Here is a 23,971-nt window from a genome sequence, read left to right as displayed (position 1 = left end):
ATAATGACAGTATTTATGTTTTCATGATTCTGCTGTCCCAAAACAGTGACACACTCAAAACTGGAATGGAAAGTCACTGCATGACTTTAATCCCATGAAAGAGCAGCCAAAGTTTCCCCACACATCTGGTGAACTGTCTTTTAAAACATGCCAGAAAGATGTGTGTTGAAAAACGTTAACTGTAGCTTCTGCAACTGAAATGCCTCAGGCAAAATCAATTATCAGATAATGACTTGGAACAGTCTTGTTCTCAATTGAAGGCAAAACAAATCAGATTATCCCTGGGACCACACTCAGAAACATCACAGACTAAATTTGAGGATGAGCTGCTACATAAAAACATTCTATCACATTAACAATCCACTACAAGAATGATGCTACTTCCGTCCAGTCAATCAAGTAGCCTGGAAAATGTGAACTGGCTGCAAATGAACCTCTGCATGCATACTCAACATGTTGATGAATAATGTTGGTAGAATGTATGGTTCCACCACAAGAGAGGGGGATACACTTCCAGCTATCACAGTCACAGACAGTGGGGAACACAATGGACAATTCCACAAGGGAGATAATATAATGGTATCAAATCGATGATCACAATGGACTATTCCAAATGGGAGATAATAATATAATGGTATCAAGTCAATGATCACAATGAACTATTCCAAAAGGGAGACAATAATATAATGGTATTAAGTCAATGGTCACAATGGACAATTCCACATGGGAGATAATAATATGATGGTATCAAGTCAATGATCACAATGGACAATCCCACATGGGAGATAATAATATGATGGTATCAAGTCAATGATCACAATGGACTATTCCAAAAGGGAGACAATAATATGGTATTAAGTCAATGATCACAATGGACAATCCCACATGGGAGATAATAATATGATGGTATCAAGTCAATGATCACAATGGACTATTCCAAAAGGGAGACAATAATATAATGGTATTAAGTCAATGATCACAATGGACAATCCCACATGGGAAATAATAATATAATGGTATCAAGTCAATGATCACAATGGACTATTCCAAAAGGGAGACAATAATATAATGGTATTAAGTCAATGATCACAATGGACAATCCCACATGGGAAATAATAATATAATGGTATCAAGTCAATGATCACTTGCTGAGAGAAAAGATCCAGTGGGGAGAGCAGAGGCACCTACACAGAGAGCACAGAAAGAACCCACCACGTACAGGTGGCTGTAAATAGGTACTGTCATGATACAGCATGCACATACCAATACCACCACTGGACTAGGGACTGGGCACTGACAGAACACCACGATATCCCTGGGCCTGGAAAGACCTCCATGGCCTTTCCAATGCCTGTAATGCATGCACTATGGAGACCCACAGTCTGGTCTGAACAGGGGATGGGGAGGAGGAAAAGATGGGCTTTAGCTGGCAAGGGTACTGAAATGGAGTCAAGGGATTGGGGTCGTCATCTAGTTTCGAATTCCTTTGCTAATTTTGACTGAAAATTTAGTGTGTGCACAGCATTCATTTTTCTTGCTTGAATTTGAAGACAATCAAATACCATTTTCTTTCATTTTGACAAAAATCTTCCTTCATCCAGTAAATTCTGGAAAGATCACCTTTTTCTACACATGACTGATATGATGAAATAATTCAGTGTCCTATGAAGAGGCTTTCCCATTAACTGTCCAAGCTCACATTTTCAAAATATTCTACATACATTCAATCTCACCAGGAACAAATTTCCAGCCATTATTTCCATTGCTTCTTCCTGGGTAGATCAATCAAACTTAACAACAACGGAACTCAAAGAGAACAAAACTCCCTCCATCACCTTCTGATAAATAAAACTGAATTACCTCATGTTGTGTATAGTCCAGCTGATCACAAATGGACCATTTTATGGCAGACTGCCCGTCAGTTCTTAAAACAAGTAAAGAGAAACCAAACTTTCAGGCACAAAAAAAAGGTGATGCAGTCACAAACTCCTAAAAAGTGAGTAATGCTGGCCACACTAAATTTTCCACATTTCAACCACAGCCTCTGGTGTACCAAAAAAGGAAACCCCTCGACTAAATCTGATGCCAGTTTGACACAAGTCACTATATGACATCAAACTGGGACAGCTGGGATTGTGGGAGGAGGTATGGAAGGGTGAGAGGAGGTAGGGGGAGGGGGGGGGGGACAGGACAAAGGTGGCCAACAAGAAAGAAAGAAAACATGACAAGAAGAGGACGGAACAGCCAGGCTATGAGAGAGAGGGAGACTACAGGACGGAGGGACACAGGCAACAGGTAAGAAAACGGACCGCGCAGCACCAACCTCTTGGGGAACCATGGTGTAATCCAAGCCTTGCTTTAGAATTCAAACAAGGACACACACACGCACACAGTGTTAGACACACAGGCACTGGCTCTACGGCAAGGGGGCCTCGTGACCGCCTCCTGTCGGGTGTTGTTCACAGCCACGGCACAGGCATACACATGTACTGTTGTCACTTCTCATGGCATTTCTCACATCTACTGCTGGCCCTTCTCATTCCTCATACCTTAATATCTGTATTAGTTACATGAAATATGTAATACTTTCATGTGCCTCCACGGGCTTTCCTAAAATAAATGCGTCTTGATCGTCATTCAGCAATGCTACGTTGCTGGCACTCATTGCACATTACTGTTTGAATCAGTCTGCTGCAAACACTTAAATCATAATGCTGCTAAGCTGGTGAAAGAATCTCCTCCATGATCCATGCTAGTAACTTGTCAATACAGCTGCAAACAACATTTATACAACTAGTTATGTGAGCAACAGCAAAAAGAGTGAAATAATTTCCTCACTGATCTATGTTAGTAACTTGTCAATACATAGCTGCAAACAACATACATACTGCTAAGTGAGCAACAACCAAGTGAGTGAAAGAATTTCCCTTATGATCCATGTCAGTATAATGTCTATACTTCTAAGCTGCAAACAACACACACACGTAAGTGAATGAAATAATACTCCTATCATTAAGCTCAACATCTTTCATATCTGTATACTGGCTGTATTTCTCAAGTGCAAAAGACACACATGCTGTTAAGTGGGTGAAAGAATTCTTTATAGAAAGGAAACACATGTGCATAATTTTCCATTAATGGATACAGCAATAGACTAGCACCTAAATGAACTAAAAAAAATATATATATATGAGTAAGACAGTACCACCCTGTGAAATCAAACTACTGAAAAATCTTTTTAACATTCCTCTGTCTTTGTTCATAAGTAAGCAGACAAGTTTCATGGAATAAAATACACACACATCCATAGTGAACATATGGAATGCATATAGATCCCCAGAAAATCTGGTCTAGTTAAAAAGGGATGCAAATGCACAACAAACAGCTGCAAAAAACCAATGCAGTAAAGCGGCCTGTGTAATACGCATGCATTAAATCATCATCCTGCACAGAATCAACTAACTGGAAAACTGTCACATGGACACAAAACAGGTATTCTAAAGATGCACAAATTTACACAGAACGATCACTGTATGTAAGACTGGCCGGTGCAGTAAACCAGCTCTGGCTGACGTCAGAGAATCCTGTGTAACTGCAGCATGGCTTTTACTCCTACACAAGATTTCTAAAAATGCTGAGGCCAATCGTGTATACCACAATAGTGAGATGATTCAGAGCCTCTAATTTTTTTTCCCGTTGCCTTCAAAGGCCATGATTTTGGCCACAAGATCTGAGCTTTGTCTCTACTGTACTCCTGTCATCTGGGCATTCAAACAAGACACTAATTTTGATGCCCACTAATACTGCAAGGGTATCTGTGTGTAAACAAAGGAGTCCAAAATGAAAAGCCAGCCCAATTCTCCTCCACTGCTAGATGAGTACAAAAAATCAAAAGTGGCAAAAAGCCTGTGTGAAATGGGCGGACACAATGAATATTGGTCTTGAATAGTTTTATTTTATCATAAATAGAAACTCATATTTGCCCCATTCAGATTCTTTCAAGGAATCTAATTTTAACATGCATCTTTGTGATCTGAAAATATGAAACATGCTGATTTTGATCACCACTGATACAGTCTTTCATTTTCTTAACATTTTTTTTATTGCCAAAAATAGGATAATCTGTAACAGAAACTATTCCACAACAACCAAAAAACTGGCAATTCATAAAATTATGCTAGATTTCAGTATGTTATCTTTTTTACAGTTAACAATCATTTCACTCTGAATTCATTCCAACAGAATCTCCCACAATCCATCTAAACATGCAATAACTATGTTAGTCACAAGAAAAGAAACAGGTACTACTGCCTAGCAGCAACGCACCAGTGAGGCTGATAACATGTTTTGGGAACAAGATAACACAGCAGCTCTACAACTTACACTGAAATAAACCTCACTGAGAAAGGCAAAAGATGGATTTACGCAAGTAAAGGTTTAACACACAGCACAGTCAGATCAGCAACACCCCACACCCCTCCACTTCCTCCCCACCACTCCCACTCTTCCCTCCTCCTGCTGCACCCAGCAGCTTCACCAAAGGAAGCTCAGGAACAGGAACATAACCACAATGTCCCCACCTGCTACTGACCCATGGCTACATAAAACCACAGCTGCATGTAAGCCAACTCTCTTCCCCCCACCTGATCAGGCACAGGGCAGACAGCAGAACAAGCAACACAAGGGACACGGCCACATCAGACATGACAACAAGCCCAAAAAAGAAGAGGCACGACAAGATGTCCAAACAATCTCCACAAAGCAAACAAGACTACTGAGGCCTGTGGGATTGACAGCCAGGATGGTGGACATGGTTCTGCAGGGCCTACACTGCCCTCACAGAGGACCAGGAGTCAAGCCAAGGACAAGACTCAGCAAAAATCATGCACGCACGCTCGCAGAGAAAGACTGGTCAGTTGCTGTTTTTACAGGACAGAATAGTGTACAGACTGAAGAGCAGAACAGAAACAAGGGCAGGATTAATAAAAGTACAGACAGAGAGTTAAGCAGAAATGAAGTCTGTACTGCCACTGACACAGAGCCACAGCACAGATGTGTATTCATGCAGGGCAGACAAAAACAAAGATGCCGACATCTATTGAGCAATACCAAAGTACTGAAGTGAGATTTTTTTTTTAAACAGTCCAGGATGCCAACATCTAAACAGCAATGCCACACACTCAAGCAACTTCTTTTGATAAAAGTGCAAACCTTTTGGAAAAATAATCTATTCTTTTAATGGTAGAAATGAAGCAATGAAACACAATCAAGCGAACAGCAAAATCCAAGACCGGATTTATAGATATTGATATGTGGTTTGTGAAAAATAGAAGTTCAAACAACTGCTGTGCTGTTCAAAGTGAGGTCCTGGCTGGGCAGAGTGACATGTTTCAAAGACTGAAGACATGGATTATTGTAGAATTTAAGGTTTGTGAAATTGTAGTTGTTTTCTTTTCAAAAATATTATTGTGTATTATAAGATCTCCAAATTATGACACCAACACCAATAACAAATGTCCTCAAAGTCTTGTTTATGATAACAAAAAATCATGAGCACTTAAAAAAATAAATAAATAAAAAGAGTGAAGCTCATTTCATGAAATGACATGTTTCCAATTTTGTAACGTGAACAGAGGAAACAGCAAAGGTGATTTTAGATGACAAAGAGATATTTCTGTGGGAATTTATATGCAAGTTGAATGCAGAAAGCACATATACTACAGGAAAAAAGAACATTAAAACCTGCATAGAGAGTTTATGATAAGTTTAAAATTCATCACTGTTTTATCTGTCTTCTTCTATTTATGCAGTTTAGCAAATGGAAAAAAGACTACATTCACCAAAGTTGTAACTGCCAATTCACTGCAATTTTAAAACAGCTTTCAATTTAATAATTTGGATAGATTTTGAAATGTTACACTAATTGATGTTTACACTTAATAACAGCTTCGTACAAGGCACATTATAAAAGACCAGTTTCTCTGCGTAATGTCTTCACACTTTTTAGTCAGGCATGAAATGGTCTGTGGTCTGGTTCCATTTTTATTGTTTATTACAAATTGTGTGTGCATGCGTGCATGCACGTGCATGTGTGTGAGTGAATGTGTGTGTGTGTGTGTGTGTGTGTGTGTGTGTGTGTGTGTGTGTGTGAGAGAGAGAGAGAGAGAGAGAGAGAGAGAGAAAGTTTCAACAATCTGATTCATTCTCAATCTCAGCGTCTGAAAAGCACAATCCATATGACGATCAGTAATCTCGTTAACTGTAACCGAATTTTTCAAAAAAGTCTGAAAGCAAAAGAAAAGGAAAAAGTGGCTGGCACTCAGAGCAAAACCAAAAGGAAACGCAAAAGGTGTGACCAACTACAAAGCACAACTGACTGAAGCTTCAAGTACACACAAGAGAGAGGAGGATGGCAGGACGGACAGACATTACACAAACCCTCACCCCACCCCACCCCACCATTACAAAGCCAGTACAGCAGAGCCGCTCAAATGCTAAGACAACCAGGGCTGGAAACTCGTCTCGGTACCAATGTTCCCCCCCCCCCCACCCCCACCCCCCCCATTCCTTCGCATTTTGTGTCATCACTTTTTTGTTATAATTTCTGAGCTTTTTTTGTGTTTGTGTGTATGTCATCACTTTTGTGGTATAATTTCTGAGCCCTTCCTTCACTTTTTGTGTCATCACTTTTTGTTTTATAATTTCTGAGCGCTTCCTCCACTTTCCGTGTCACTTTTATGTTGTAATTTCTTAGCCTCTCTCTATAATTTCTGAGCTTTGTTTTAACACTGTCACTCTCTCCCTTACTTCCAAGACTACCATCTGTTTGTTGTTGTTTTTCCCTTTTTATCTGTTATTCCAGTGTCACTATCCTTCCCTTTTCCCTGTTGTCAAGTACCATCATCTCTCCCTCTGGCTTCCCAAGTGTCCATGTCAATGTCGATCTCTCTCTCTATCACATCATGATCATCACAAGCTCCTCTTCAAGTCACAGGTACTGACCACACTTTTCAGTCAGTTTTTTTTTTCCCCATCGTCCTAACCTTGACTCAAACCTGTATTCTACAAGGTAACATTTGTAGACTAAGTAACATGTGTGGGTGGTTCAAAAAAAGAAAAGAAATGAAAGCAAATCTGATTGTGCTAACCGAAATTCTGATGTGTTTCGAAATGTGTTGCGAGTGTGGAAAGAAAGGGTGAAGTGAACAAGAGCAGGAAGAAGCAGCAACAGACTGGAAGGAAGAGGAGAGAACGAAAATATTGCGACTGTGCATGAAGAGAGAGAGAGAGACAGAGACAGACAGACAGAGAGAGCGCATAATTATTCTTGATGTTTTAAATAAAGTGTTAATCATGTTATAACCTTTCTGCATTTGAGAAAGACAGAACCATGCAAGAAGACAAGATGCAAAGAGGGAGACAGGTATATAAGAAATCGAGAAGTGGTATAGGTTTTGGTTGTGGAAAATATCTGTCTGTGCTACTGGGGAAAAAAAAACAACCCAAGACATTATATACAAGATCTCTTCAAAAAGCTTCCTAGTATTCTTCAGCAGAACTTGGTGGTGACAGTATAGTGTTATACAGGTCCCATTCCCCCACTTTCCCATGATGGTGATCCCTGTCAGCCCTATCACCTGAGGTGTGTGTCTAACATTTCACTTGAATGTAAGTAACGAAAAGACTGTGGCAAAAGTCCGCTTGGGAGTCACTTAACATTTTCTGTTTTATAATCAATCACATGCAAGTATACACAATAAGATCGTTTATGACTCTATTCCAGCCCTCCTGTCTATGCTGACCCTGAATTCCCCTAGTTGCTACACCCCATGTCTCACTGTGTCACCATCATGCCAACAAGACAACCAACAAGGAACAAGAGTCTGAGGAGCACAAGGTGGGGGGGGGGGGGGGAGACTGGACTAATACACAGGACGCAACGGGAACGGTCACAGACCACAAACACTGGAGACCAAACAGGGACACAAAGAAACAGAGCAAGTAGATGGAGGTGGGGTGGAGGTGGGGAGTGGGGAGCAGGGAGAGAGAGAGAGAGAAGACAAGAGAGTAAATTCACAGAGAGAGAGAGGGAGGACAGAGAGGGAGGAGAGACATCAGGAAGGGAGCAGAGACAGCGAGAGATGGATAAGAGAGAGAGAGAGAGAGAGAGCAAGAGGAAGGAGAGACTGGGAGAAGAGATACAGAGACAGGTAGAGGGAGGAGAGACAGCGAGAGAGGGAGGACAGACAGATAGTGGGGGCATGGACAGATAGAGCCAGAGGGGGGGAGAGACAAAGAGAGGGAGGAGGGACAAACAGAAAAACTAGGGAACCACAGGGTGGAAAAGAAAGAAAGACAGTGGGGCTGCATGCATCACTTAAACACCATCGCAGGTGAGATGAAAATCGAACTAACCTCAGTTCTCTGATAATGCGCAGAGAAGCAAGATTAGAAAACAGAACAGAAAATAAATCAAAATGGAACCCAAAAAATCATATCAACACTGGACTCTTCAAAGAGACAGGATGCAAGAATCTCTCTGGCTGCTCTGCACACAGTCTGAAAACTAAAGATCATGGCCACCTAACCATAAAAAAACCAAGTCTGGTGAACAAATGGACAAGGAAATCAGGCAACTCATCATGTAAGACATGCTCATCATTCGACAGGTGCAGTGAAATAGAACACAAGAGACGCCAATCATTGTCAGTCAACAGATTCATGAGAAACAGCTCTATGCTCAACAAAACTATTGAACTTAACACACAGGTGTGTATATATATATATTTCAAGTGTGTGTGCGTGAGGGTGATGATGTCTGCCCTTTGAAACTCACATCCAAAACGAATGAGTAAATGGAATTTTTTAATGGTTCCTCTTCAAAATTAAGAATTGCTTAAATCTCATTTGGATTTTACGAAAATGTACTGACAATTTTCATTCTGCTAAATTTTGTTTTAAAAAGTTAAAAGGTCACAGCTCTTTTCATACAAACACTAACAGTCCACCAACTGGTCACTAAATTTTCAATTGATGCAAATAAACTACATCACAAGGCATTATCAAACAGCAGAGAACAATCAAATTTCAGTTTACAAAAGCAAGGCTAATTCTCACTTTTTTCCTCTTTTAAATAATGCAGTCTTGATTTCAGTGAAGAACTATTCAAATGTCTCAAGACACCCTGATCTAAATTCTACACTGGGGCAGCCAGGACAAATTGGACTACCCACAAAAATACCCAAAGACATTTATTCAAGTTTCCTCATGTATTTGTTTTTTTCTCTTTTTTTCCTTGTTGTTTTAAAAAAAAAAATTTTTTTTTTAAATAATTGTTTTTAAATACTGCCCATGAAAAAGGGTCCTAACAGTTTTGTAAGAAAATGCCATGCTGCATTAGTTTTATCTTACACTCTGAATCATACTGACATAACAGCTTGAAGAAAAACAAGAAAAAAGAAAGATAAGCTACTGGATGCTTGAATCTGCTACAGACTGATCATGACATGCACTACCACATTTCAGTCTGAGTTAACAGTCATCCTCACAAACACACACACACGCACACACACACACACACACAGCTCAACGCATGCTGAGTTAGAGCCATCCAGGTTAAGCTAGGTGCTCAATGACTTCAGAGTTGTTACACAGTGTCAAACAGAACATTCTGCTGGCAGCTCAAACCCGTGCTCTGCACATGCACAGCAGTAAGCTATCACCCCTTCATACAGCAACACCAACAGAAAACACAAGACAAAGAGAGACAGGTTTTTAACAGAAAAAGATAAAGGTTTAAGGCAGAGCAGAGAAGCCCTTTTCCATACCACCACCCCAAAACAACAATAGTAAGGCAAGACAGAGAGAGAATAAAAATCAGACGGAACAGTGCAGGGCAAGGAAATGAAGGCCTATTCCACACTACAACCCAAGTCCTGCTTCAAGTAAAGTAACAAATGCTAAAACACTGCATTCAAAGAACTTTAGACACAACTTGGTGAGCCAGCAGATGACAGGCGTCTAAAACAGTAAAGCATCTCTGACGCCAAGTGCTACTTTCCCCACCAACACCACCCAGACAGACAGCTACACATCCATTCCAGCAGTACAAACATAACCACCCCTTAAGTCTGTGACTACTGAAACCACAACCTTGGCGTAATCCTTGGGCACACGGAGGACACTGACATATGTGGGGGGTGCGGGGGATCTTGGGAGAGGCATCAGAAGGGATGCACAAGAGCAGTGCACAGTCACATTAATTCCTCCGGCAGGCAACCACAAACCAACAGTGGCACTACTAGTTTGCTCTGCCCAGTACTCCTTGGAGTGTCTGCCATTCCACCTACACTGTCCACATGTCTGCCATACATCACACACTGTCCACATGTCTGCCATAAATCCTAAACTGTCCACATGTCTGCCATACATCCCATACTGTCCACATGTCTGCTATACATCCCACACTGTCCACATGTCTGCCTTACATCCCACACTGTCCACATGTCTGCTATACATCACACACTGTCCACATGTCTGCTATACATCACACACTGTCCACATGTCTGCCATACATCCTACACTGTCCACATGTCTGCTATACATCACACACTGTCCACATGTCTGCCTTACATCCCACACTGTCCACATGTCTGCTATACATCACACACTGTCCACATGTCTGCCATACTTCCTACACTGTCCACATGTCTGCCTTACATCCTACACTGTCCACATGTCTGCCATACATCCTACACTGTCCACATGTCTGCCATACATCCTACACTGTCCACATGTCTGCCATACATCCTACACTGTCCACATGTCTGCCTTACATCACACACTGTCCACATGTCTGCCTCAGATCACACTGTCCACATGTCTGCTATACATCCCACACTGTCCACATGTCTGCCTTACATCCTACACTGTCCACATGTCTGCCTTACATCACACACTGTCCACATGTCTGCCTCAGATCACACTGTCCACATGTCTGCTATACATCCCACACTGTCCACATGTCTGCCTTACATCCCAAACTGTCCACATGTCTGCTATACATCATACACTGTCCACATGTCTGCTATACATCCTACACTGTCCACATGTCTGCCATGCATCACACACTGTCCACATGTCTGCCTTACATCCCACACTGTCCACATGTCTGCTATAAATCCTACACTGTCCACATGTCCGCCTTACATCCCACACTGTCCACATGTCTGCCATACATCCCACACTGTCCACATGTCCGCCTTACATCACACACTGTCCACATGTCCGCCTTACATCACACACTGTCCACATGTCTGCTATACATCCCACACTGTCCACATGTCTGCCTTACATCCTACAGTGTCCACATATCTGCCTTACATCACACGCCGTCCACATGTCTGCCTTACATCACACACTGCCCACATGTCTGCCTTACATCACACACTGTCCACATGTCTGCCTTACATCACACACTGTCCACATGTCTGCTATACATCACACACTGTCCACATGTCTGCCTTACATCACACACTGTCCACATGTCTGCTATACATCACACACTGTCCACATGTCTTGTATACATCACACACTGTCCATATGTCTGCCATACATCCCATACTGTCCAAATGTCTCCCATACATCACACACTGTCCACATGTCTGCTATACATCAGACACTGTCCACATGTCTGCTATACATCACACACTGTCCACAAAACTACTGCCTTCATTAACACAGCACACATGGCATGCTCAAAGTAACGAATGGCCTAAAAAACCTTTTTGTTTTTGGGGTAGGGGTGGGGGGTGGGGGTGGGGGGTAATTAAATCACTGATTCACCTATTCAAGCTAATATCTCTTACATGCATTCTACGATGATAGAAAAGAAATAAGCATAGTATGCATTATAATACTACCAAACAAAAATATTATGATAATCTTTGTTATGAAAAAAAAAATCTATCTATATCTATATGCGGCATTTTCCCAGAACAAATCCTTATAATCAGAGAATGTAAAATGCTGAATTTAAGTTAATCCATCAGTCTTGACTGAACTCAGCAAACAAAGAGCAAGAACCTGCTCAACTAATCTATGTAAGAGCCTAGCATGGAGTCATAAGACAGCTAAGAATGCAACGGGCAAGGAAGAGTTCTGTTTTTTCAATAATGACACCATGCATTCTACATGTCATTCATAACATTTTTTTTTTTAAATGATGGAGCATAATACACTGAAGAGATATGAAGTTGCGTTATGCATGTTTACACATTCACAGCACTCAGCGTAACCTGCTGAGAAAGCAGATTAAATGAGCCACACAAACAACAACAAGGGCATACCATCCCACAATATTTTTCATACATATCAACAATGCAGGGCTAACCAGTATCGAGTCAGTTAAGTGCATGGCAACAAAAGTGAGGTGTTCTCAAACAGAAGATACATACAGAGAGTGAGGACAGAGAGAAGGGAGAGAGAGGAGACAGAGAGAGAGAAAGAGAGAAGGGGGAGGGAAGGAAGAGGAGGGGGAGAGATATGCGCAAAAGAGAAAGGGAGATAGGAGGGAAGGAGGGAGGTGGGGGGGACAAGTTAGAGCAGAAAAGAGACGGAAAGAGATGGGACAGGCTCTGGAAAGGACAGAAGAGGAAGAGTATGTTTGAGAGGGAGAGAGGGAGAGAGAGAATGAAAAAGACAGACAGAAAGAGGCAGAGGCGATACACGAGACATATGTAACTATGCATCATACAATCATTGAACTATCTGTCCCCATGGATGCTTGGTCCTTATATACGCTAGTCACTGAAAGGGACAGTGAGCAAAACACAACTTCCCTTCCTCCTGTTCTAAATTTGTTTTCAGATTCAGCTAACTCAGCTGTTCCGGACTAAAACCCAGGCTGATCTTTTACTTTATCATAATGCATTTCCATGGGGACAAATAAAATGGTAAGTGTGCAGAGAGTGGATAAAAGAAGCTCGTCTCACATTCACTTCTGCGTAGATGATATCGATGAAGCTGCCCAGGACAATGATGAAGTCAAAGACGTTCCAAGCATCACCAAAGTAATTCTGTAACAGACATAACACCCCATCAGAAACTAGACCTTTGTGTGAAGTTCAGTATGTTCTGACAACTCAACAGTCTTCCATTTTAGTTGTCAAAAGCATCTTCACACACTGTGTGAGTTTCTCATGTGCTGTTGTGGCAGGAATCCGGATAAGAAGCATGGAAGCCTTAAAAAAAAAAAAAAAATCAAAATCTGTATTACAACACCTCACACTGGAAACCAGCTCTACTTCTTTTCAAGATATGAAAGTATAAGAAAGAACGAAAAGGAATACTGCATCAAATATAAAAGAAACATGACTGCCCAGTCAGTCACCTTGAATCTGAAGGCTGTCAATTTGAGCAGGAACTCAACAGTGAAGACACCAGTAAAGATCATGTTGAGGTAGTCCAGGGCCTTGGAGTACTCAGCACTTTGTCCATGATACTGAAACACAGCACATCAATCATTGCAACAACCACCACCATCACCACAATCATACTGAAATACATCATCAATCACTGCAACAACCACCACCATCACCACAATCATACTGAAATACATCACAACAATCATTGCAACAACCACTACCATCACCACAATCATACTGAAATACAGCACATCAATCATTGCAACAACCACCACCATCACCACAATCATACTGAAATACATCACAACAATCATTGCAACAACCACTACCATCACCACAATCATACTGAAATACAGCACATCAATCATTGCAACAGCCACCACCATCACCACAATCATACTGAAATACAGCACATCAATCATTGCAACAGCCACCACCATCACCACAATCATACTGAAATACATCACATCAATCATTGCAACAGCCACCACCATCACCACAATCATACTGAAACACATCAACAATCACTGCAACAACCACCACCATCACCACAATCATACTGAAACACATCACAACAATCATTGCAACAGCCACCACCATCACCACAATCATACTGAAACACATCAACAATCACTGCAACAACCACCACCATCACCACAATCATACTGAAATACATCATCAATCACTGCAACAACCACCACCATCACCACAATCATACTGAAATACATCATCAATCATTGCAACAACCACCACCATCACCACAATCATACTGAAACACATCACAACAATCATTGCAACCACCACCATCATTTATAACAACCATACTAAAAAACATCACAACAATCACTGCAACAACCACAATCACAACCATACTGAAATACATCACAACCACTACTGCAACAACCACCATCATCATCACACCCATACTGAAACACAACACAGCAAACATTGCAACAACCACCATCCTCATCATAACCATTCTAAATCACACAAATCATTGCATCAACCACCATCATTACCACAATCATACTGAAGCACAGCAATCATTGCAACAACCACCATCATCACCGCCCCACAGAAACACATCACAGCTATCACTGCAAACACCACCACCACCATCACAACCATACTGAAACACATCACAGCACCACCATCATCACAATCATACTGAAACACATCACAGCACCACCATCATTACAATCATACTGAAACACATCACAGCACCACCACCATCACAACCATACTGAAACACATCACAGCACCACCATCATTACAATCATACTGAAACACACGGCAATCATTGCAATGCACACCATGATCACAATCATACTGAAACACATGGCAATCATTGCAATGCACACCATGATCACAGCCATACTGAAACACATCAATCATTGCAAAAACCACCATGATCACCGCCCCACAGAAACACATCAAAACAATCATTGCAACCACCACCACCACCATCACAACCATACTGAAACACATCACAACAATCATTGCAATGCACACCATGATCGCAGCCATACTGAAACACATCAATCATAGCAAAAACCACCATCACAACCACACTGAAACACATCACAACAATCTTTGCAATGCACACCATGATCACAACTGTACCATCATCACATTCAGCTCTACAATCTCTGTAACAGCTCTTCAACGTAAGAACAGCTCACTGGCCGTTGCGCCTGTCGATAGATAACAAGAGTGATGAGGAAGATGACGACGTCGGGTGCTTACCTTCATGGCCAGAGTGATGGTGTTGATGATGATGAGCCCAAAGATGCTGTACTCAAAGGCCTGGGAGGTGACAAACCACCAGATCTTGTACTGCCACCTGTCCTTGGGGATGTAGCGACGCACTGGCTTCACCTTCAGGGCAAACTCTATACACTTCCTCTGCAACACCACACACACACTTCAAACCATTATTCTGCTTTTTTTTTTGTTTTTTGTTTTCCTTCCATGAACTGTAATTATCAGGGTACACACACTTCACACCATTATTCTGCTTTTTTTCTTTCCATGAACTGTACGTATCTATCAGGGTTGCTCACAGACCAGCTGCCTTCCATGGACTAACTCAGGACAGTGAGAAAAGACCTGAATACGAGTGAAAGGACAAATGAAGGCAGAAATTAAACTTGGGGGCATCTTTAAGAAGAGGAAGAGAGAGATCAAACGTGGAGGCAGTATCTTTAACAGACACCAAACATCACCTGGCAGATAATAATGAAACAGGAAATGAGGCCCTTTGGAAAATATAGTGCCTGCTATGATGTGGATTCACATCATCACTTGTCTAAAAAGCGTTACATTCAAATTTGTGTTCTACATATTCCAGCCGACCACGCACACAAAACATACTAAATACACCCCCCCCCCCCCCCCCCCCAAAAAAAAAAAAGCAACTGAACACCCACACATATACATATTCAGCACACACAACCATCTCCCCCAAACAGACAAGCAAACAAACATGCTGTCAACAGGTTTTTCACTTTTCAGTTTCTCAAGGTGGTGTCACTGCGTTCGTACAAATCTAAATACGCTACACCACATCTGCAAGGCAGGAGCCTGACCAGCAGCAAAACCTAACACACTTTGTCAGGCCTGAGTACATGCATATATATTTGTGGTTTGGTGTTTTTTTTAATTGTCAACAACAAACAAAAGCTCAAGAACCACACCTGTTGAAACAGCACCCAACTTCAGCACACAAGCAGTGCCTCACCTGGTTCTTGTCCAGCTCACAGTTCTTGTACTCCTGCTCTCCCTCGTTCTGGAAGGTGACGATGACAAAACCCACAAAGATATTCACCATGAAGAAGGCGATGACGATGATGAAGATGAAGTAGAAGATGGCGACAATGGGACGGTTGTTGACAATGGGCCCTTTGCCCTCTTCGTGCGAGTCGATGGAGCGGTACAAAAGGCTGCACACACACACAGGAAACATATTTTCACTTAATCAATCTTTTGATTATATTTATTCGCTTATTTATTATCCTGTGGGTGGAGAAAGGATGTTTTTCACTTAATATTTTCAATTTTATTTATCTATCAGTTATCTTGGGGGTGCAGAAAAGATGGGGGGTAGGGGGGATAGAAAAGAGGCATTACATAGCTTGAGTTGCAGTCACACCTTCAGAAACTTAATCAACTAAATAAGAAAAAAAACAAAAAATTTAATCATTCTTGAAATGATAAACAGGATGCCCCTTTCTTCAAACCCCTGCACCAACTACTACTTGAATTGTCATTCATGAAATAATGATAAACAGGATGCCTGTGGACTACCAGCACCAGGGCTGAGAGAGAACAAAGTCTGGCAGTGCCTCTGTATGGGGGATTGGGGACCAGCAGCATACAGGGCATAATGCCACAGAAGTATGGGGGACTGGGCACCAGCAGCATACAGGGCATAATGCCACAGAAGTATGGGGGACTGGGGACCAGCAGCATACAGGGCATAATGCCACAGAAGTATGGGGGACTGGGCACCAGCAGCATACAGGGCATAATGCCACAGAACAGTCAAATCCAATTCAATCATGGTGCTTGTCACCCAGCTGACCACAAAGGAGCCATTTCAGGGCTGGTGTAGTTTCAATATCAGTTTCTCAAGAAGGCATCACTGCGTTCGGACAAATCTATACATGCTACACCACATCTGCTATGCAGATGCCTGACAGCAGCATAACCCACTGCGCTTGTCAGGCCTTGAGAGTATGCTTACGTATTTGTGTACCTGTCAGAGTGGGTTTCATTTTACATACTTTTAACCAGAGGACAACACTCTCATTGCCATAGGTTCTTTTTCAGTGTGCCAAGTGTATGCTGCACATGGGACCTCGGTTTATCGTCTCATCTGAAAGCCTAGACTCTCAGTTTGATTTTCCAGTCAAACTTGGGAAAAAGGGCAAGAGTGGGATTCAAACCCACACCCTCTAGTGCAGAAGAAGGGGTGATAGAAAGAACAATGTGCAGAAGAAGGGGTGATAGAAAGAACAATGTGCAATGTGCAGAAGAAGGGGCGATAGAAAGAACAAAACAATGTGCAATGTGCAGAAGAAGGGGTGATAGAAAGAACAATGTGCAGAAGAAAGGGTGATAGAAAGAACAATGTGCAGAAGAAAGGGTGATAGAAAGAACAATGTGCAGAAGAAGGGGTGACAGAACAATGTGCAGAAGAAGAGGTGATAGAAAGAACAATGTGCAATGTGCAGAAGAAGGGGCGATAGAAAGAACAATGTGCAATGTGCAGAAGAAGGGGCGATAGAAAGAACAATGTGCAGAAGAAGAGGTGATAGAAAGAACAATGTGCAGAAGAAGGGGTGATAGAAAGAACAATGTGCAATGTGCAGAAGAAGGGGCGATAGAAAGAACAATGTGCAATGTGCAGAAGAAGGGGCGATAGAAAGAACAATGTGCAATGTGCAGAAGAAGGGGCGATACAAAGAACAATGTGCAGAAGAAGGGGTGATAGAAAGAACAGTGTGCAGAAGAAGGGGTGATAGAACAATGTGCAGAAGAAGAGGTGATAGAAAGAACAATGTGCAATGTGCAGAAGAAGGGGCGATAGAAAGAACAATGTGCAGAAGAAGGGGCGATAGAAAGAACAATGTGCAGAAGAAGGGGCGATAGAAAGAACAATGTGCAGAAGAAGGGGTGATAGAACAATGTGCAGAAGAAGAGGTGATAGAAAGAACAATGTGCAATGTGCAGAAGAAGGGGCGATAGAAAGAACAATGTGCAGAAGAAGGGGCGATACAAAGAACAATGTGCAGAAGAAGGGGCGATAGAAAGAACAATGTGCAATGTGCAGAAGAAGGGGCGATACAAAGAACAATGTGCAGAAGAAGGGGCGATACAAAGAACAATGTATCAACAGTGAACCCTGACCTGGGCCAGCCTTCAAACGTGGCCACAGTGAAGAGAGTCAGCATGGCTTTGCCCACATCATCGAAGTTGAACTGGTTCTGCAGCCACTCCCTCTCCACGATCTCTGGGTTGTTGAAGTCCCCGTTTCTGTAGTCGATGAACCAGCCTCTGCAACACACACCAGTCGTATGTATCCGTTTGTCAACCTGGGTCTTCATTCATATTTCTTTATGTGATTTAATCTTGTTGTAGTACAGATTTTTTGTGTGATTTTTTTGTTTTGTTTTTTGTATGATGCTTTTCGCAATATTTGAGTACACAAGTATTCCTGAAACAAACAAAAATTGTACACCAGAAGGTAGGCACAGAAAGACAGAATGTGTTAAAATGCTTGCACACATGGAAAATAAATAAATAAATTCATCTCAACAGTTCACTGCATAAATGACAGCAAATATTGCAACTTTATCAGCCATACTGAACAGCACAATATGTATACATATTCTGCTCAGATCTTTTTATCCTGTCTGTAAATGGCACGATTCTATGCTGCAAGTTAATAAAATCAATATTGCCTCAAAAAGTGGGGTAATCTTACTGGCATTCATCCTCTGTTAACTTGGACTTGTCTGTACATTCGGCGAACTTGCCCTGCAAAACAGAAAAAGCAAAAGTCCTCTAAAACCCAAGCACAAGGATCATGATGTTTCTGCCCTCTCGATTCCCAATAACCTTACAGTTGAAGGATAATGTAAGCTATCACCTCCCCTTCAATAATGCAACCATTCTCACTTTTTCAAGATCTTTCTCACAGTTTTGTTTTGTTTTGTTTTTTCAAGTAATTGGGGAAGGGGTGGGGAGGAGGGGGGAATTATGAAGAGAGAAAAAAAACTTTACTTTTGAAGACAATAGATTAACACGTGAGAGAGACAGAGACAGAGAGAGAGAAACAAAGAGGGGAGGGGGAAAAGGAGAGACAAAGACACTGACACTTTTATCATCACTGACAATGTCTTTCTGGCAAGGGACACAATACATTCACAGACAAAAATTATAACAGCCACTGAAGAAAAAGATAAACAAGCAGAAACAAAAATAGCAAAATCAAACCTGAACTGTGAACATCTCAACAGCAATCTTCAAAACAAAACTTACTGAGAATCTGTGTTGAATTCTAAGTAGTTTTTTTTCAGTATGACAGTCTGGTTGACAGAGATTCAAAATTACAGTTTCCAAAGAATATGCAGAACTTGACAAAGGGTCCATGCAAATCAGAAATTAACAAAGTGTTAAAATCACTCAACCATTCTCTCTCTCTCTCTCTCACACACACACACACACATATGAACATGTATACACACAGTCAATGACATACATGCATACACACATAAATGTGGGCATACACACACAAACATGTACCACACATGCGCACACACATGCACACACACACATTAAGCAAACACACACACACACACATATAGGGAAAATAACCTTGAAGAGCTTCAGGCCAATAGCAAATGAACAAAGTTTTAGAACCAACGAAACTCTCTCTCTCTCACAAACACACACACGGATGGAACTAACCTTGAAGAGCTGCACACCCATAACAGCAAACATGAACTGCAGCAGGAACATGACCAGCATGATGTTGTAGATGGTGCGCACAGCCACGATCACACACTGCACCACATGCTGTACACACACACACACACAGGTGTCTTTTTGAGCAAAACAGGCCAAACAGCACCAGTAATTATTTCCTGAATCAGGCACACAATCTTAACAAGGCTTCCAAAATGATCACATAAAGTGTGTGTAGACTACAGCATGTCTACATGGTTCAGACAAGACTATTCAAAACAAGTTACGGTGTAAAATTCACTAATGAAAGCTGATCACATGAAGTGTGGAGACTACAGCATGTCTACATGGTTCAGACAAGACTATTCAAAACAAGTTACGGTGTAAAATTCACTAATGAAAGCTGATCACATGAAGTGTGAAGACTACAGCATGTCTACATGGTTCAGACAAGACTATTCAAAACAAGTTACGGTGTAAAATACACTAATGAAAGCTGATCACATGAAGTGTGAAGACTACAGCATGTCTACATGGTCCAGACAAGACTATAAAAAAAAATTACAGTGTAAAATTCACTAATCAAAGCACCTTAAATCTTCCACTTTAGTCTCCCCCTGTTCACTATGCAATCTTCCATGCCTTGTGGATGCCAGTGCTCCCAAGCTGCTCCAAACAAATCCCACACACACACTGATCAAATTCCAATACCAGCAGTCCATGGCAGTTATGGATGATTAAGCGTGTTGGGTTACGCTGCTGGTCAGGCATCTGCTTTGCAGATGTGGTGCAGTGTACATGGTTTTGTCAGAATGCAGTGACGCCTCCTTGAGTAACTGAACTGAACTGAACTGGATATGGATGTCAGGTCTCATTACCGGGTGGTTGCCCACCAGAGATCCTGTGCAACCGCCCTGTGTTTCCAGTGGTGTTCAGATATGCCTGCTGTGATTCAACATAGGCAGGACACCATCAACCAATGAGGATAATTGTTCAGTCACAGGAACGTTCCCAGTTTAATTGGAAATAAAGAAAACTGATCTTATGAAGCACCGATGCATTAAATAAGACAGTAGATCATTGTGACAATTAATGAGAGGATGAGAACTTAACAGCGCTGACAGATAAATCAAATATCTGTTGCACAATTTTAACCTACAGGTAGTGGCAATGAATATGATGACAACAAAAAACAAAAAAGAGAGAGAGAGGGGAAGAACTGAACTGAGCTCTTTCGGTTTTGTTACAGATAAATTTTTTCAGTGTATGATAGTCAGCTGTGTCCGACTATGACCATCAGAACAGCAGAGGCAACTGCTACCCAAACTATCTGAGCTAGAATTTGATTATAGTGATGAGTCCCCAAGTTAAACCCCTACTCTCTCAGTCAAGAGGGTTTTAGGACAGTCGGTGTTGGGATGGTTCCCAAAGGCCAAGTAGCCCCAAAGGCTGCAGCACAAAGAGCCAGTGAAATTTTGCCTCCTAGTTTGAGAGTCATAGTCCTACACAAAAGATTAAGCTGTAAATGATTTCCCATTACAATGGAGAAACCACTGATAACACAGCTCTCAGTCTGTTGTTGGCCCAACTGTCAACTTATGTCAATCTGAGTGACGATGGACAGAGATGTGTAGCAGTCAGGGTGGCTGATACCACACCCCACAGTTCACCTCTCACTCACTTTGAGTCCTTTGGCTCTGTTGATGGCTCTGAGAGGGCGCAACACTCTCAACACCCTGAGAATCTTCACCACTGAAATCGCCTGATTACTGCAACAAATTGTTACAAAAAAAACATTAACATGTATAACAGTGAATGTTGTCTGCATGCGCATGTGCAAACACAATGTGTGAGTGTGTGTTTGAGTATGTATGTGTATGAGTGTGAGTAAGTGATGAGTTAAAGAGACTGAAAGAGTGAATGAGAGTCAGTAAGCGAATGAAAGAAAGAGAGAGACAGAGTGTGTGTGTGTGTGTGTGTGTGTGTGTGTGTGTGTTGTGTTTAGGAGTGAAAGTAATCCATTGTACATAAAAAAGGGTTAGCCTCATTTTGATAATTCAACAAATTACTGTGAACCAAATAAATGACTTATCAATACCAAAACTAAACAGACTTTTTAAAATCTACCAACAGTATATAAAAAAACAAAACCATATCAATAAACATTTTGCTCTCTCTCACAGACACAAACACACAGGAAACCACACATCCAACTGAAAAAAAGCATCAGTATGATGGTAACAGAAATCTGACAATTACCAGTATATAAAAACAAAAACATCACCAAACATTTTGCTCTCTCTCTCACACAGATGAAATCATACATCCAAACAAAGGAAGTGTCAGTCTAATGGTAGAGGAAGCATGCTAACAGTATATAAATGCAAAAACTTAAAGAAACATTTTGCTCTCTCACATGGATGCATACCAACATGAAATCACACATCCAAAGGAAGTATTAGTCTAATGGTAGAGGAAATATGCTTACAGTATATCAATGCAAAAAAACTTGAAGAAACATTTTGCTCTCATCACATGGATGCATACATACACACAGGAAACCACACATCCAAACAAAGAAAGCACCAGTGCATTCTACTCCAGGTACAAGTAAACACGTACCATGATTACTTCCCCTGTGGACCAGGTGCAAGTATTCTCGTACGAATGCACTGTTAATTTTGTTAAATCTTGCTTGGTACAGTTGGCATTCTAAACTGAGCCATCTACGGATTCCGGAAGCTTGAAAACAAAGCTTTGTTCGACCGATTAAATCAACAATTCTCCATCGATTTTCACTGTTTTAGTGAACCACCCTGTTTTTTACTGCAGTGGTCTCATGTAGTGCTGGTCCAGGGGAGTTGTAGCAGGCATGTAACTGTGGGGTAGAATGAGATAAATTTGTAATAAATAAATAAATAAATAAATGTGAGGATGAGGTGAAAGTTGGGGAGGGAAAGGGATGGGGGGGACCTACTCCAGAGGGAAGGAGATCAAAGCCACTGCCACCACCAGCAGATCCAGATTGTTGAACAGACTGCGGCAAAACGACCCCTTGTGCAACACCAACCCGTACGTCACAATCTGCAACAAAAAATACACCCATACTTCACAATCTGGAACACAAAACACACCACTCAACTACTCTGTCATTTTTTTTTCCATGAAAAACAAACACTATTCCAATGTATTCTGGATTTTCAAAACAGCTCCAACACATGAACGCTAACAGTGCATTGAGCACGTGATAAACAGACCACTTAAATTACAGTTTTTAAAAGAAGTGCGTGAGCAATGACCTGGAAAGAAATATGAATACTGTTTCATTATAAAATGAAAAAAAAAAACCCTACTGAAATCAAAGTGGGTCAAAGACAGAGTTTATGGCTGAAATGCAAAGTTTCTGATGTTACTGTAGAATTTGTGCGTGGCTGATAAAAAAAACACAACAAAAAACAAACAAAAAACATCCACAGAACATGACTAACACCAACAGAACATGCATACAGCATACATAAATACATACAGAGATACAGGGGACCAAGATACCGTTAAGTGTGTCACACAAAAATGGGAAGAGAGAAACAAAGAGTCAGCAAGACAGAGAGAGAAGGATAAAAAGAGAAAGTAACAGTTTTTTCGTTAGGTACTTACTTTGATAATGATTTCCACAGTGAAAACACTTGTGAAAAAATAGTCAAATTTGTTCAGAATCTGCAACAGAACAGAAAAAAACACAGTAGACAACACAGAAATGGTGTGTATAATAATAATATTTTAAAAAATCACATAACAAGCTGTACTTTTTTAAAAGGAAAAAAGAATAACAGAAAACTGTTGGATTTACAACAACCAAAATTATGTACACCCAAACACATGATAATCAATACTGATGCCAAAAGTTTGGTACTTTTTTTCACACTACATGAGAAAGCTTACAAATGCATCAGAGATTAAAATCAAAAGTATTCCTTAATTCAAACAAATAAATAAATGCATAAATAAGATTTTAAAATGTGAAATTTACAAAATAACCTATATTCACTGTCAACTGTCTGAATGGGTAAGAATGCTAG

General features: G+C 41.1%; 1 protein-coding gene across 3 annotated transcripts in view; it reads right to left on the bottom strand.

The window, feature by feature from the left end:
* The window catches only part of LOC143284841 (muscle calcium channel subunit alpha-1-like), a 127,870-nt gene that overhangs the window by 44,585 nt on the left and 59,314 nt on the right, over window positions 1-23,971 (bottom strand). For all 3 annotated transcript variants that reach the window (XM_076591910.1, XM_076591912.1, XM_076591911.1), the window contains exons 20-29: window positions 23,550-23,609; window positions 22,873-22,979; window positions 21,577-21,664; window positions 19,899-20,006; window positions 18,913-18,965; window positions 18,336-18,482; window positions 16,165-16,366; window positions 15,171-15,329; window positions 13,391-13,501; window positions 12,993-13,076 (exon numbers count right to left, since the gene is read on the bottom strand). In XM_076591910.1, the coding sequence (XP_076448025.1) occupies window positions 12,993-13,076; window positions 13,391-13,501; window positions 15,171-15,329; window positions 16,165-16,366; window positions 18,336-18,482; window positions 18,913-18,965; window positions 19,899-20,006; window positions 21,577-21,664; window positions 22,873-22,979; window positions 23,550-23,609 (1,119 nt within the window). The remainder of the gene's footprint in view (window positions 1-12,992; window positions 13,077-13,390; window positions 13,502-15,170; window positions 15,330-16,164; window positions 16,367-18,335; window positions 18,483-18,912; window positions 18,966-19,898; window positions 20,007-21,576; window positions 21,665-22,872; window positions 22,980-23,549; window positions 23,610-23,971) is intronic.

This window comes from Babylonia areolata, chromosome 8, assembly GCF_041734735.1.
Source record: "Babylonia areolata isolate BAREFJ2019XMU chromosome 8, ASM4173473v1, whole genome shotgun sequence".
Lineage (NCBI taxonomy): Eukaryota > Metazoa > Mollusca > Gastropoda > Neogastropoda > Buccinidae > Babylonia > Babylonia areolata.
The sequence above is the reverse complement of the archived record's forward strand: the minus strand, read 5'-3'. Positions and strand labels throughout refer to the sequence as shown.